The sequence below is a fragment of the Oncorhynchus mykiss genome, chromosome 26, assembly GCF_013265735.2.
Source record: "Oncorhynchus mykiss isolate Arlee chromosome 26, USDA_OmykA_1.1, whole genome shotgun sequence".
Taxonomy (NCBI): domain Eukaryota; kingdom Metazoa; phylum Chordata; class Actinopteri; order Salmoniformes; family Salmonidae; genus Oncorhynchus; species Oncorhynchus mykiss.
In genome coordinates, this window is record NC_048590.1 from 17,908,567 (window position 1) to 17,924,837 (window position 16,271).

The following is a 16,271-nucleotide window of genomic DNA, read 5'->3' on the forward strand; positions in this document are numbered from 1 at the left end:
CACTGAAGCCGAATCAGAGCAGATCACCACCTCGTGGTTTCACCTCCTCTACCCATCTCAAACCTACAATCATGGCCATCATCTCTGCCCCATACACTGACACAATCAGTTAACCGCTTTCATACTCCAACATTAAAATCTGGGATATACACCACAGCCCCCACCCTTCCACTGACTGGATCCTTTGAACCATCTCTATATATCCTTAAAAACAAATAAAGTTGATTATCTCTACATCTCTCCACGCACCTTCTCACATCCTTAACCCATCCTCTCCTAGCCTCAGTCATGTCCACGTACACCCTCTGCTTACCCCCTCCTTGCCCCCCCCCCCAAAAAAAAAACATTGTATTGCATTGCTAACAGTAGACATCAATTCTATAACGAACACATGATACAAATACACATACACTTCTCATAACTTGTATTATTTTATTGTAATTAAAATATCCTAAAACTTTTACTTTAGGCTGACAGACCTCTAGTGGAAATATAAGCCTGAAATCTGAAATAAATATAGTACTATCCTAATCAAATATAGTTGTAATGTTGCTGTACAATTCAGGCAAATATTTAAACACCAAGTTTTTCTCTACTGCTCTAGTATACCAAGATGAATATCAAGGATTGAAATATCTAAGTATCAGTTGGGAATAAGATGCCACTAGCTCAAAAGCAAGGTATTGTGGCTGCCATTCAGCATTGGCCTATAAGTCATACAATGAACATACAATATTAGTAGTTGAAAAAAAACAACAAGAACATGTCCTTGAATCAGAAATTAAAATATGAGGTGATGCAATATTCTGCAATGTCCTAACAAATACATTTGAGACTACGTTAATGGCCATCAGAGTTCTTTCTATAAGCAAAAGGAAAGACATCTCATATAACCAGTATCAAAGTACAAACACCTGGGTATGCATCCAGGAGTAATGTAATATTACAAACATATTATATTGCAAGAGGTCAATGTTGATACATTTCAATACCGTAGACACACAAAATAGAAGTTGAAGACAGTTAAATATCGTACATATCATTGAAAATATAAAATATATAATAATTGTTAATAATGTAATACATTCCAACAGTCTGGGGGCCAGGTTCCATGCCATTCCATTGATGTGAAGTATCTACATTTTTTCCCTGTTTGATCAGAAGAGCCTAAATCAAAGGTCTGTCACATTCCTAAACACAGACATAGAATTACAGATCCTTCTGTATGAGAAACAGTGGTCACAAACAAGCAAAACATGACATTGTACCACAAAGGATAGATTTTTTTTGTTTTTCTTCTCGTTTGTTTTTGTGCTTCATTTGTAAATATGTACTTGGTTTGATCATGAGGTTTTTAAAATGTTTTTAATAATGTTGTTTTTCTTGTGTTAAGACAAGATGGATGAACGTTTCTCCTCTTTTACAAACCCTATACACTGAGCGTACAAAACATTAGGAACACCTTCTCTTTCCACAACATAGACTGACCAGGTGAATCCGGGTGAAAGACATGATCCCTTATCGATGTCACCTGTTAAATCCACTTCAATCCGTGCAGATAAATGGGAGTAGACATGCTACAGAATCATTTTTAAGAATTGAGACAATTGAGACGTGGATAGTTTGTGTGTGCCATTCAGAGGGTGAACTGGCAAAACAATAGATTGAAGTGCCTTTGAACGGGGATGGTAGTAAGTGTCAGGCGCACAGGTTTGAGTGTGTCAAGAACTGCAACGCTGCTGTTTTCTTTAACGCTCAACAGTTTCCCGTGCGTATCAAGAATGGTTCAGCACCCAAAGGACATCCAGCCAATTTGACACAACTGTGGGAAGCATTGGAGTCAACATGAGCCAGTAACCCTGTGGAATGCTTTCGACACCTTGTTGAGTCCATACCCTGATGAATTGAGGCTGTTCTGAGGGCAAAAGGGGGCGCAAGTCAATAATGTTTTGTAGACTGTGTATATTGATAGGATTCAATATTGACAATGTATTGGATATGCATTAAAAAGTATTGTTTACTCACAAATTATATACAAAATGAGCTGACAAAATACCTTCTTCCTCCCCTTGAAATAGTTGTTGACATAATCATCGATGCTTGGCTGCTGTTTGACAAATAAAAGTGATCTCGCTCTTTTGTCCATAATAATATCATTGCGTAGGCTATTTGCGCAGTCTAGTCAACAGCGGGCAGATACGTTGGCTAGAGCGCACTTACCAGAATGGGCACACTCGCTATATAACGTTAAAAAAAATTGGGTGAGAAAACATCAGTCAATTTGAAAATGTGATGGAAACCTTTAACTTGTAGGCTATTTTGTGTTCGGTATGTGGGAATTGAACTGCAAAATATATGTTTATGTGCACTAAGTCATCATGCACATACTTTCATCTGCAACATGTACATTTGATGGAAACATCTCTGGTGGGAAATGTTGTTTTTATGCGGATTGTAGAATATTTGCATGAAAATCTGTCAATGGAAACCTAGCCCACGATAGGTATGAATTAGTATAATAACAAACAGGACATAAAACACATGACATAAGGGAAAATTGGCATGGTAAACAAGCAGAATGGCAAGCTCCTTTACCTGATCTCAGTGTCTTAAAAAGGCAAAAGTTTCAAAATAAAAACATTAGCTAGCAAAATTGCATATTCAAAAAAGATCGACATGTTTTCCTGCATTGTATCATTTTTGTGCAAAAGAGAAAAACAGCCCTCTGAGCCTTCTGCCTGATACCTGGTTCACCAAAGGTTGGGCAATGGCTTGCTATTAAGTCAGAAAGGGTGCACGTGCAGAAGCCTGCCAATAGCCGCCTCCCTCTTTTCTTGAGTAGGCCACTGTGTATGTGGAGTGTCCAAGTCCAGACAGGGGGGCTGAAGGTTTTTGAACAGACCAGATGAACGGGCAGATGGAGCCACCCACCAGGGCACTAGCAGTTAGAAGGTGTATGTGAGGCAGGGCGAGAGCGGGGCTGAAGAGGACTTTGGTTGGCGTGGCTGTCTCGGAGGAGCTTCTTGCCCTCTTCCTCCTTCATGAAGAGCTCCACCATCAGGACCTTCTCCTTGTGGATCTGCAGACTGATGTCCTTGGGGATGTCTGGGATCAGCCAGTCAACAAAGTCACTCATCAGCATTACCACATTCTAGAAGGAGAAAAGACGGTACGGATTGAGGCATTTCTTTCACAATTCCTTCAATAATATAACCAAAAACAGTTATTCAAAAGGATATGACAAAATGCTTTCAGCATAAAAAGATTGAACCCTCAATGACTCATATGTTTGTTTTTGTGTAGGCATCTGACCTGAAAAACGACGACAAAGGCCAGCCGGCAAGCCAGTATAGCCCAGAACTCTTTGGAGAGGTCATAGGGTGTGTTGGACCATGGTGTCTCTCTGTAGTCCTTGTATCTGGAGAGGGGATTGAATTGGCAAAATGATTTACTATAAATGACAACGCATCCAACCAGTATGATAGACTTCACACACATTCTCATGACGTAACACCTATTTGAAACAAGGCACAGTAAACATGTCCTCCCCTACGAATGATGCAGCGCCCCCACTTGGGAAAATTAGTGGCAACAATTCAAACGGGAGAGGTTATCCGGACACGCCTGGTGCCCAAATTGTTGACGAGAGTCGACTGGAGACGAATGGATTCGGTTCAGTCAGTCGTCCTGATGAGCCCTTCCCAGCTAGCTAGTTGATGCTGGCTAGCTGGCAACAACAGCAGCACAGCTCTAGTTAAAACTTGTAAAAGAAAGTGATGTTTTTTTCGATGGGCGAGGGAGAAAAAACTTGCAGTATTGGTTACCATCTGGATGTCATCGTGACATGCCAATAAGCTAACGCAATGACAAATCGGTGTGAATGACAAGAGCAACAGTGTTATATCGAGGTGTTTCCCAATTACCAATGTTGCTTCCCACCGGTCAGCACCGGTCAGCTGTATCACATGTCGCTGGCGGTAGGTACGTTAGCTACTTTTCATGTATTTTTTATGTTTAGCTCAAATAATATAATTTAAGAATATGCATTAAGGTGTTATGTCATAAACATGGCCAAAAAATTTAGACATTAATAAATGCTTATTTTTTACAATGGTTGGGTAGCGTCAAAACAGCGCACTCTGCGCACTCACTTCAAAACAGCGCACTCTGTCAGTCATGTAGTGTATATATGCACTGAACAAAAATGTAAACGCAACATGCAACAATTTCAAAGATTTTACTGAGTTACAGTTCATATAAGGAAATCAGTGAATTGAAATAAATTCATTAGGCCCTAATCTATGGATTCCACAACTGGGAATACAGATATGCATTTGTTGGTCAAAGATACCTTTAAAAAAAAGTATGGGCGTGGATCATAAAACCAGTCAGTATCTGGTGTGCATCATGCAGCGCGACATATCTTCTTCGCATAGAGTTGATCAGTGGCCTTGTGGCCTGTGAAATGTTGTCCCACTCCTCTTCAATGGCTGTGTGAAGTTGCTGGATATTGACGGAACCTGGAACACGCTGTCATAAACGTAGGTCCAGAGCATCCCAAATATGCTCAATGGGTGACATGTCTGGTGAATATGCAGGCCATGAAAGAACTGGGACATTTCCAGCTTCCAGGCATTGTGTACAGATCCTTGTGACATCGTGCTGTATATTATCATGCTGAAACATGAGGTGATGGCAGCGGATGAATGGCACGACAATGGGCCTCAGGATCTTGTCATGGTATCTCTGTGCATTCAAATTGCCATCGATTAAAAGGCAATTGTGTTCCTTGTCCGTAGATTATGCCTGCCCATACCATAACCCCACCGCCACCATGGAGCACTCTGTTCACAATGTTGACATCAGCAAACCGCTCGCCCACACGACGCCATACACGCTGTCTGCCATCTGCCAGGTACTGTTGAAACTGGGATTCATAATTTGTCCACTGAAGTAGGTTACGACGCCAAATTGCAGTCAAGTCAAGACCTTGGCGAGGACTACGAGTACGCAAATGAGCTTCCCTGAGACGGTTTCTGACAGTTTGTGCTGAATTTTTTGGGTTGTGTGAACCCCCAGTTTCATCAGCTGTCCAGGTGGCTGGTCTCAGATAATCCTGCAGGTGAAGAAGCTGGATGTGGAGGTCCTGGGCTGGCATGGTTACACATGGTCTGCGGTTGTGAGGCCGGTGGGGCGTACTGCCAAATTCTCTAAAATGACAGCTTATGGTAGAGAAATGAACATTCAAATCTCTGGCAACAGCTCTGGTAGACATTCCTGCAATCAGCATGCCAATTGCACCCTTCCTCAAAACTTGTGACATCTGTGACATTGTGTTTTGTGACAACACTGCACATTTTAGAGTGACCTTTTATTGTCCCCAGCACAAGGTGCACCTGTTTAAGGATCATGGTGTTTAATCAGATTCTTGATATGCCACACCTGTCAGGTGGATGGATTATCTTGGCAGAGGAGGAATGCTCACTAACATGGATGTAAACACATTTTTGCACAAAATTTGAGAGAAATAAGCATTTTGTGCATATGGAAAATGTCTACGATTTTCTATTTCAGCTCATGAAACATGGGGCCAAAACATTACATGTTGCGTTTATATTTTTGTTCAGAGTATATAAATCATTGTGCACAGTGTTTCCTTCTCTCCCGCTTGCCGACTGCAAAGCACTGCTGAGGGAAGTAGCTCGATAGTGTGGCCAATATCATCACGCCAGTGTGACAGCTAAAACCCATTTATTGGAGTGATTTTCACCCAAAATGTACAACTACAGCATTAACATCTATATTTGGGAAGGGAAAAACAAACAATTACTCTGATTAAAACAGAATGATTCTGGACACTCTCCCAAGTCCCCACAATGCAGACAAGTTTTAAATTAGCACTGAATTTTCTAGCCACAAGCATAAACTAGCTAGCTGGGGAAGGATCATTAGGATGACTGACTGAACTGACTGAACCCAATCTGTTCGTCCCTGCTCAACTCTCACTGCGTGAAATACGTTATCAGCGCCCAATTCAACCTAGATTAACTGAAAGTAACAAAACATGTGGCCGTTATAGTGCCACCGTGTGGTTGATATGAATGTTCTTGAGTCTTGAGAAGGGTTGCAAAGGGACAATATATTACTGGAAACTTGTGAAGTTTACCAGTATACAACTAGAATGTTGATTTCATTCAAGGATTATATGTAATCTATCACAAAACAGACTATTACAGGTGTCTGCAATTATCTTTGGCCCTCTGTGTGGCCTTATCACATGTGAAATATATGAAATAATGATGATTTTTTATTTTTTTTATTTTATAGAACGACAAAGCTGTAAAACATTATCCTAAACCATCAACTTAGTGAATACCATTGGTGTTTAATATGAGTGTTTCAGTATGATCCCTTTTGTTATATACTTGTATATATTTTTCACTGAAGCTGGAGACTCATATCTCCCTCACTAGCTTTAAGTACTAGCTGTCAGAGCAGCTCACAGATCACTGCACCAGTACATAGCCCATCTGTAAACAGCCCATCCAACTACCTCATTTCCATACTGTATTTATTTATTTATCTTGCTCCTTTGCACCCCAGTACTTCTACTTGCACATTAATCTTCTGCACATCTACCATTCCAGTGTTTAATTGCTATATTGTAATTTACTTCGCCACCATGGCCTATTTATCGTACCTCATTTGCACATGCTGTATATAGACTTTTTGTTTTATTTTGTTCTACTGTATTATTGACTGTATGTTTTGTTAATTCCATGCGTAACTCTGTGTTGTTGTATGTGTCGAACTGCTGTGCTTTATCTTGGCCAGGTCGCAGTTGTAAATGAGAACTAGTTCCCAACTAGCCTACCTGGTTAAATAAAGTTGAAATAAATAAATAAAAATTACTATGTCAATATGTACACTATATATAGAAAAGTATGTGGACACGGCTTCAAATTAGTGGATTCTGCTTTTTCAGCCACACCGGTTGCTGACAGGTGTATAAAATCAAGCACACAGCCATCTAATCTTCATAGACAAGCATTGGCAGTAGAATGGCCTTACTGAAGAGCTCAGTGACTTTCAACATGGCACCGTCATAAGATGCCACCTTTCGAAAAAGTCAGTTCGTCAAATGTATGCCCTGCTAGAGCTGCACCGGTCAAATGTCAGTGGCGCTATTGTGAAGTGAAAACGTCTAGGAGCAACAACGCAAAGTGGTAGGCCTCACAAACTCACAGAATAGGACCGCCGAGTGCTGAAAATCATCTGTCCTCAGTTGCAACACTCATTACCGAGTTCCAAACTGCCTCTGGAAGCAATGTCAGCACAAGAACTGTTCATCAGAGCTTCTAGGTTTCCATGGCCGAGCAGCCGCATACAAGCCTAAGATCCCTATGTGCAATGCCAAGCGTCGGCTGAAAGTGTGTAAAGCTCGCTGTCATTGTACTCTGGAGCAGTGGAAACGCGTTCTCTGGAGTGATGAATCACGCTTCACTGTCTGGTAGTCTGACGGACGAATCTGGGTTTGGCAGATGCCAGGAGAACGCTACCTGCCCGAATGCATAGTGCCTGTAAACTGTAAAGTTTGGGGGAGGTGGTATAATGGTCTGGGGCTGTTTTCCATGGTTAGGGATAGGCCCCTTAGTTCCAGGGAAGGGAATCTTAACACACTAGAGCATACAATTAATTTCTATACGATTCTGTGCTTCCAACTTTGTGGCAACAGTTTGGGGAAGGTCCTTTCATGTTTCAGCATGACAATTCCCCCGTACACAAAGTGCGGTCCATACAGAAATGGTTTGTTGAGATCGGTGTGGAAGAACTTGACTGGCCTGCACAGAGCCCTGACCTCAACCCCATCGAACATCTTTGGGAAGAATTGGAACGGCGACTGCGAGTCAGGCCTAATCGCCCAACACCAGTGCCCGACCTCACTAATGTTCTTGTGGCTGAATGGAAGCAAGTCCCCGTAGCAATGTTCCAACATCTATTGGAAAACCTTCCTGGAAGAGCGTAGGCTGTTATAGCAGCACAGGGGGGACCAACTCCATATTAATGCCCATGATCTTGGAATGAGATGTTCAACATCATCAAACTGGTGGCAGTTGTGAAAAAAGTCAGTAGTTGGAAGAGTTGTAGAGTTCTGAAAATAATGCCAGTGTTGATTAGATCCTTTTTTATTAATTAGGCTATTTTTCTCTTGAACCATATGGACTATCTAATATAAACTCATGGACAATATGGACACAGATACACTACCGGTCAACAGTTTTAGAACACCTACTCATTCAAGGGTTTTCCTTTATTTGGACTATTTTCTACATTGTACAATAATAGTGAAGACATCAAAACTATGAAATAACACACGTGGAATCATGTAGCAACCAAAAAAGTGTTAAACAAATCAAAATATATTTTATATTTGAGATTCTTCAAATAGCCACCCTTTGCCTTGATGACATCTTCGCACACTCTTTTGATTTTGATTTGTTTAACCATTTTTTGGTTACTACATGTTATTTCATAGTTTTGATGTCGTCACTATTATTCTTCAAAATTACCGTGGTAAATTACCGTTAGCTTTAGTCAATAGCGGCCATATTGTTTTAATTACTAGTCTGGAACATATTACGTTGAGCCCTTTCGTGCAAGTTTTGTGCAGATCAATCATTCGGTGCTAGAGGAATAGCGTTTTTTGTGTTTTTCACAACATTCAAAATGGTGGAAAATCCATCATGGTGGACCTTATGGATCGCTCAGGCAAATATTTTACTTGCGAGGAGAGGGACCTACAGTATGTGGTGAATTTCATGACATTATGCCAAACAGAGTGAGGAGCGTGACCTTTCAAAGTTGTCATTTTCAATCGCTTGTTATAGCACTACCATCTGGCCAATCACTGTCATTTTGTAAATGTCGGACCTCTATGGCAAGACATCATTCACCCAAGTTTCGTCAAAATCGGTCCAGTGATGTCTGAGATATAGCGTGTGACGTACGCACGTACACACACGTACGGACAGAGACAGATTCATAGTCCCCTTCCTGATTTCATCGAAGGGGACCATAATGTTTTGAATGTCTTACCTGCATATCTGCACTTCATACCCCAGGTGCATTGGCTGCAGAGGGGCAGTGCCAGGCTGGAAGTCACTGACGTTGAAGTAGGACAGAGTGTGGTTGACAAAGCCGTGCATGGAGCCATCAGGGCTGTACATGTACTGGTAGACTAGTCGAGGGATGAAGTCGGACGTGAAGGAAATCACAAACGCCTGGAGAGAGCAGACAGAGGAGAGGGGAGAGGTGTGATGACCAAAAGGATCTTCAAACGTCAACATTGTGTAATCTTGACGACAGACCTGGAAATAATGAGCACTTTAAATGTTTTTATTCATGTGAAGGTATGTACTTACATTGACAATGACTGCTACTTTGCTGAGCCCTCTCAGAAGATTATACCAGATGCCTGAGAGAAGAAATAAGATATGGAGATTTGCCCGAAACACCAATAACTGGGTAGACAAGGGGGCTTTATATGTACCTACTTTACTTAGACATGGTAGATGCAATGGTTAATTAATTGGTTGAAAAAATGTATTATGGTCACATCATAAATGTGCACCACCAGAAAAACATTGGCAAAAATAAATGTGTATCCCATTGATAGTCACTGAATGGATATAATGATAAGGTGTTTTAAGGATCATTAGATTTTACTAGATTATTGTATTATAAAAATGTATCGCATTCAAACCAAATAGCTGACTCAATGATGTAATCACACAAACATGACCAAAACATTTGTGAGGGACCTGTGTTTTCAGATGGGAAATTCCTGCTACCTATTTCAATTTGGTATCTATCATGTAGGGCCAATTCTGGGAATCTCCAATGAAGTCAAATTCAATTTGAAAAGTGGAAGAAATTAGGTTAAAATGTCCCCTTTATTATAACATCAATAGACCAGTGCTGTTAAAGTCTGGAGATGGAAACCTACCAATGTCTTTTGCTCTGGCTGCGATGGGCCTCCTGACCTCTGTCACAAACTTCTTAGCATCAAGACGGATCTCGATGATGTTGTTGAGCAGAGCAAAGAGTGGTGCCAAGGGAAAGGAGGCCACAAACAGGGTCACCATGCCAAACTGGATGACTGCGAGTTAAAAAACAAAACAGATATATTCAACTGGACATTATGACCACAAGGAAATCAACACAAAGCATGCTGGGTAGATTAAATCTCAAATTAGATAACTGGATCACAAGTATAGAGGGAAGTGGAAAGAGGAGCACAAGCCGTTAATAATCTACTTCTAATACCGTACTACGCAATATATGCGTTTCCATTTTTTTTCCAGTTGAAATGCACAGTACACACTACAAGGAGAACACATGAGAGATGAACATGTCTAAGCAAAAAGTAATGAGATGGTGGAATGAGGGCATGCCATGTTTCTGCACTTGCTTTCGGATGGCCACAGTCAGAAACTTTACTGAAATGTACTAGGTAAAACTTCCAGAGATCCAATCAAAAAAACGTTTTATTTTTTTAAATGTGCCCACTTCACACTCTGAATGGGTTCAAACACTCTGGCCTTTTGTGCCTGCATCCATATATTAATCCTAGCTGGTTTTCAGTTGAGTACCCTTGAAAAAGCCACTTAAACAGGCATGCCTAAAAACCTAAAGATGGACTGAATCTTTGAGTCGGTGTACATAGGACTGCTATGCCACAACAATATGACTGTGCTTCTATAGCTGCTACCCAGAGATTTCTAGTTGATAAAGTTGTACAGTATAACTAGTAGAAATAACAACTAGACATGAACGAACGAACGAACCCTGGAATCATCACCATAACCCTTCTTTATGGCTTCTGTGTCACACCCTGACCATAGTTTGCTTTGTATGTTCTATGTTTTGTTTGGTCAGGGTGTGATCTGAGTGGGCATTCTATGTTGGATGTCTTGTGTGTCTGTTTCTGTGTTTGGGCCTGATATGGTTCTCAATCAGAGGCAGGTGTTAGTCATTGTCTCTGATTGGGAACCATATTTAGGTAGCCTGTTTTGTGTTGGGTTTTGTGGGTGATTGTTCCTGTCTTTGTGGTTGTTACACTGCCCCAGGGCAGTGATTGGGGACACTGCCCTGTGTAGGGTGCCGTCTCTCGGATGGGACGTTAAACGGGTGTCCAGACTCTCTGAGGTCATTAAAGATCCCATGGCACTTATCGTAAGAGTAGGGGTGTTAACCCCGGTGTCCTGGCTAAATTCCCAATCTGACCCTCAAACCATCACGGTCACCTAATAATCCCCAGTTTACAATTGGCTCATTCATCCCCCTCCTCTCCCCTGTAACTATTCCCCAGGTCGTTGCTGCAAATGAGAACGTGTTCTCAGTCAACTTACCTGGTAAAATAACGGATAAATACAAAAAAAAAAAAAAAAAAAAAAACACCAGATAGGGCTGTTTTTTACGGTTCTTGTTTTTGTATATTGTTCTATTTTCATCTTTATTAAAGATGTATCAAAATATTCACGCTGCGTTTTGGTCCGCCTCTCCTTCAACAGAAGAAAGCCGTGACATTCTGTGTATCAGGGTATGGTCATGGAACTGCATTATCAACACTTTAGTTCACAATACTGTGAATGAATTCCATACAGTAATTATTCATGGTTTATCCATTGCACGGATCGTGAGAGGGAGCAGTAATATTTTTTATGACGGATATGGTGTGGGGAAAGGGAAAGGGTATACCTAGTCAGTTTTTACAACTGAAACGTCTTCCGCATTGCCTTAATCAACCGGGGAACAGTGGGTTAACTGCCTTGCTCAGGGGCAGAACGACAGATTTTTTTACCTTGTCAGCTCAGAGATTCGATCCAGCAACCTTTTGGTTACTGGCCCAACGCTCCTGGTATACAGTAAGTAATGTAGTAGTATCAGTATGTTATGGCACAGATGTACAGACGTTTGAGGTTTCCCCCCATTCTTCGTCTTACACAGTGTGTCTTTTCAATGTACATGCTGTAGGGATTGTCCAGTTATTCAGTCTGATGCTGCAACGAAAGAAGCCGCTGATAAAGACATCTAAGGACTAAAGTCAAAATCAGGTCAACTAAATCCACTTGTGCTGATTACGTGGGCATTATAGACAGAATGGTTCTCTGCTTCTCCACTGAGGATTATCTCATGCAGAGAATATGCATTTTCAGAGAGGGTTCCACATCGGAGGTTTTACAACTAATCAGGATCTAATACCGTGAGCGGCATGAAGTAAAATGTCTTATTGTTAAATCAAATGTCACGCTTTACGGCGTAAAGAGAAGTGGTTACTGAGGATAACATTTTCTGGCTTGCTAATTCCAGTAATCAGTGACATTTATAAAAGTTGCCAGTTTCATACAAACATGGTTGTATCGACCCTGCCTAACCCCCCCCCCCCCCCCCCCCCCCCCACACACACACAAAGACCTGACCTCAATAGCAAGAGCTTAAAAAGATAAAAAATTATTGATAACTAATGTACACGCTACATTAGTTGACTAATTATGTATGTCGTGCACAGTACATTAGAAGTAATTCATTGGCAGTAATTAGTTGACCGTAAAAGGGAAAAGCCAATCAGACATGCTTATCACAGCCCTAGAATGAAATAGTATATCTATGATCTCTATGATCCTTTGCGCCAAATCTCTACTCACAGCACACTGCAGTAGTTAATTTTCCTCCTGTCTCATGTGATAAGGAGAATTGGAATAGGGTGGCCTGAGGGCGGCTGATCCTCAGTAAGCTGTCAGGAGCTTTACTGGACAGACTGACATATGACTCACTCATCTCCATGTACTCTGGGCTGAGGCCCACGAAGGGACCCAAGAAGTGGTCCTTCTCATGACGCTGTAGGGTCATGTTATAGTCCTCCTGCTGCTGAGAGTCCATGTCAGACTTCCGGCGCCTGATCAGCTTCTTGATTTTACTGTAGCAAGCAGAGAAAAGAAATGGTAGCAATATGAGTCTAGCCCTGAGCATATTTATTTTAGTGCTTGTGTGCTTGCGTGTGTGTGTGAGTGGGTGTGGTGTGTGTGTGTGTGAGTGGGTGTGTGATTATGTCCTAGTTTCATCCAGACAGTATGGTACCTGCTCTGTACTGTACTTACGGGATGCCGATTTCAAACAGGTTGTTCTGGATGAGCTGTTTGCCCAGCATGGTGATACAGAGCTGAATACACAGCTCCATCAAGCAACCTGCGTGGGCACACTGGTGTACAGACGAGACAGCAGTCAGCCCAGTCAGAGACACAGATAACAGAGGTAATCTCCATCTAACAGACTGGAAGGGCTAGCCTGTAATTGTTACACTTCTGCTTTCTCTGATAGGTTGGTTAGCTTTGATGTTATCTACCATGCCAATTGTCTTTAGGATAGGGCTCAAGGGCACCAGGCCTGGAACCTACACAATTGCCCTGGGATACCTATAGAGGATCTTGCCCCTGTTACTTTGTAAATAAGGGAGGGTTATAACCATTACAGCATATGGTAATATTTCCATTGATTATCCAGCATTGAATCATGAAGCATTTGGACTTATTTTGGTCAACATTTAAAGGCATTCTGGTCAATGTTTAAAGATAAACAAAGATGAATCCAGTTGATTACCTCCTCCATCCTGTATGACCCGATAACATACACATAGTCCCCAGGACGCCCAACCATTCTGTGGACGTACAGGTTGAAAAAAGGTAACATTCATTGGCCACTATCCTTAAGAGGTGTAAATCACAATAAAAAAACAAATGATTAAACATAATCAGGTTTTATGGTGAAAGTGTATCAATGGCGGATATCTGCTAAGATGTTTGAGTTGTGAAGAAGCTTATTAGCCAAATAGAATAGAAGAGAGTTCAACCTGCCCCTGAAGAAGGCCAGGTAGACGATGGGGGAGAAGGCATTGGCAAACTTCAGAACAAAGGTCTTGATTATCAGCCTCTCCTCAAAACTCTTGTCAGTCTTTGGCACCTCTGAGAATACAAAACAAAATTAGTTTATATCACCTGATTGATACAAAACTGAAGAGGATTCAGTGATCAAGGGGGTTATAATCCAGAACCGTAGCTTTTGTAGCCGACACTGAAAAGTAGTAGAGAAAGGTAGTTATAAATGTATTAAAACTGGGTAAATACAGTCAATACGGATAGCACTCCCGGATAGACTGCAGGGCCTAATACACAGGGTGAGCTTTGCTAACATGGTACAGTTGTGTGATCACAGCATTTTGGTCATAGTTGAGGGACTAACCAAGAAGAGTGAGCCAGCGAGCTAAGGCACCGTAGACCTCATCCATGATGATGATAATCACCAGGTTGATGACAGCAGCAGTGCCCTTGACAGTTGCCCGGATGTTGGTGCGAGCCGTGGGATTGGAGCTCATGTGTAAGGCCGCCTTGATGGAGATTCTGTACAGGATGACCCCGAACACTACGGCAAAGGTCACACCAACCTGCAGAGGAGACAAGAGAACACAAACTTCGAGTTCATGAGCTGTTTAAGACCAGCACCACACCCTGATAAGGAATATATATTTTATCTTAATCTTGTTACAAATCAACTTTTACCAGTTGAATGTAAACACAAATAAAATACATTTTTGTATTACAATGTTTCTGAAATATTGTGTTAAAATATGCAAATTATATATCTAATTAAATATGCACATATTTGCATACCATTCAAATTCATTTTTCTGGACACTGGATGATGTCAGCCTCAATAATTTTGTTTCATTTTGTCAAGACACTCCAGGACTGGACTTGTCCAGAGCAGATTGTGGATCGTATTTTTTTTCAGCTTTCAATCTGTAAAATACTAAAGGATTATCACTGAATTATCACAGTGAATTATTGTAATGTTTGTTAATTAGTGAATTAATCCCATAAGGCATGGGTTGCCAACTGGAGATTTGACACGAAAATACATTTAATTCATTACAGTGCCTTCAGAAAATATTCAGATCCTTTGACTTTTCTACGTTACAGCCTTATTCTAAAATGGATTAAATAAATAAAAATCCCCAGCAATCTGCACACAATACCTCACAATGACAAAGTGAAAACAGGTTGAGAGATTTTGAAAATGTGTAAAAATAAAAGTATTCAGACCCTTTGCTATGAGACTAGAAATTGAGCTCCGCTGCATCCTGTTTCCATTGATCATCCTTGAGATGTTTCTACAACTTAATTGGATTCCACCTGATGAACATTCTTATTAATTGGACATGATTTGGAAAGGTCCCACAGTTGACAGTGCATGTCTGAGCAAAAACCAAGCCACAAGGTCGAAGGAATTGTCTGTAGAGCTCCGAGACAGGATTGTGTCGAGGCACAGATCTGGGAAAGGGTACCAAAACATTTCTGAAGCATTGAAGGTCCCAAGAACACATTGGCCTCCATCATTCTTAAATGGAAGAAGTTTGGAACCACCAAGACTCTTCCTAGGGCTGGCAGCCCGTACAAGCCGAGTAATCGGGGGAAAAGGGCCTTGGTCAGGGAGGTGACCAAGAACCAGATGGTCACTCTGACAGAGCTCTAGAGTTCCTCTGTGGAGATGGGACAACCTTCCAGAAAGACAACCATTTCTGCAGCACTCCACTAATTAGGCCTATTTGGTAGAGCGGCCAGACCTCATTAAAATGCACGACTGCCCGCTTGGAGTTTGCCAAACGGCACCTAAAGGATCTCAGACCATGAGAAACAAGATTATTTGGTCTGATGAAGCCAAGATTCAACTCATTGGCCTGAATGCCAAGCGTCACGTCTGGAGGAAACCCGACACTATCCCTATGGTGAAGCATGGTGGTGGCAGCATCATGCTGTGGGGATGTTTTTCTGCTGCAGGGACTGGGAAACTAGTCAGGATCAAGGCAAAGATGAACAGAGCAAAGTACAGAGATATCCTTGATGAAAACCTGCTTCAGAGAGTTCAGGACCTCAGACTGAGGCGAATGTTCACCTTCCAACAGGACAACGACCCTAAGCACTCAGCCAAGATTAACGCAGGAGTGGCATTAGGATAAGTCTCTGAATGTCCTTGAGTGGCCCAGCCAGAGCCCGGACTTGAACCCAATCCAACATCTCTGGAAAGACCTAAAAATATCTGTGCAGCAACGCTCCCCATCCAACCTGACAGAGCTTGAGAGGATCTGCAAAGAAAAATGAGAGAAACACCCCAAATACAGGTGTTCCAAGCTTGTAGCTTCATACCCAATGGACTCG

At 41.6% G+C, this 16,271-nt stretch overlaps 1 protein-coding gene across 2 annotated transcripts in view; it reads right to left on the reverse strand.

Annotated features, from left to right (window-relative positions):
• Nucleotides 1–418: 418 nt before the first annotated feature.
• The window catches only part of LOC110506336 (anoctamin-1), a 58,768-nt gene continuing 42,915 nt past the window's right edge, over nt 419–16,271 (reverse strand). For both annotated transcript variants that reach the window (XM_036963702.1, XM_036963701.1), the window contains 10 exons: nt 14,299–14,500; nt 13,910–14,021; nt 13,660–13,717; nt 13,161–13,261; nt 12,837–12,979; nt 10,007–10,159; nt 9,423–9,475; nt 9,097–9,281; nt 3,313–3,418; nt 419–3,151 (listed from right to left, as the gene is read on the reverse strand). In XM_036963702.1, coding sequence (XP_036819597.1) covers nt 2,939–3,151; nt 3,313–3,418; nt 9,097–9,281; nt 9,423–9,475; nt 10,007–10,159; nt 12,837–12,979; nt 13,161–13,261; nt 13,660–13,717; nt 13,910–14,021; nt 14,299–14,500 — 1,326 coding nt within the window. In that variant the 3' untranslated portion in view covers nt 419–2,938. The remainder of the gene's footprint in view (nt 3,152–3,312; nt 3,419–9,096; nt 9,282–9,422; nt 9,476–10,006; nt 10,160–12,836; nt 12,980–13,160; nt 13,262–13,659; nt 13,718–13,909; nt 14,022–14,298; nt 14,501–16,271) is intronic.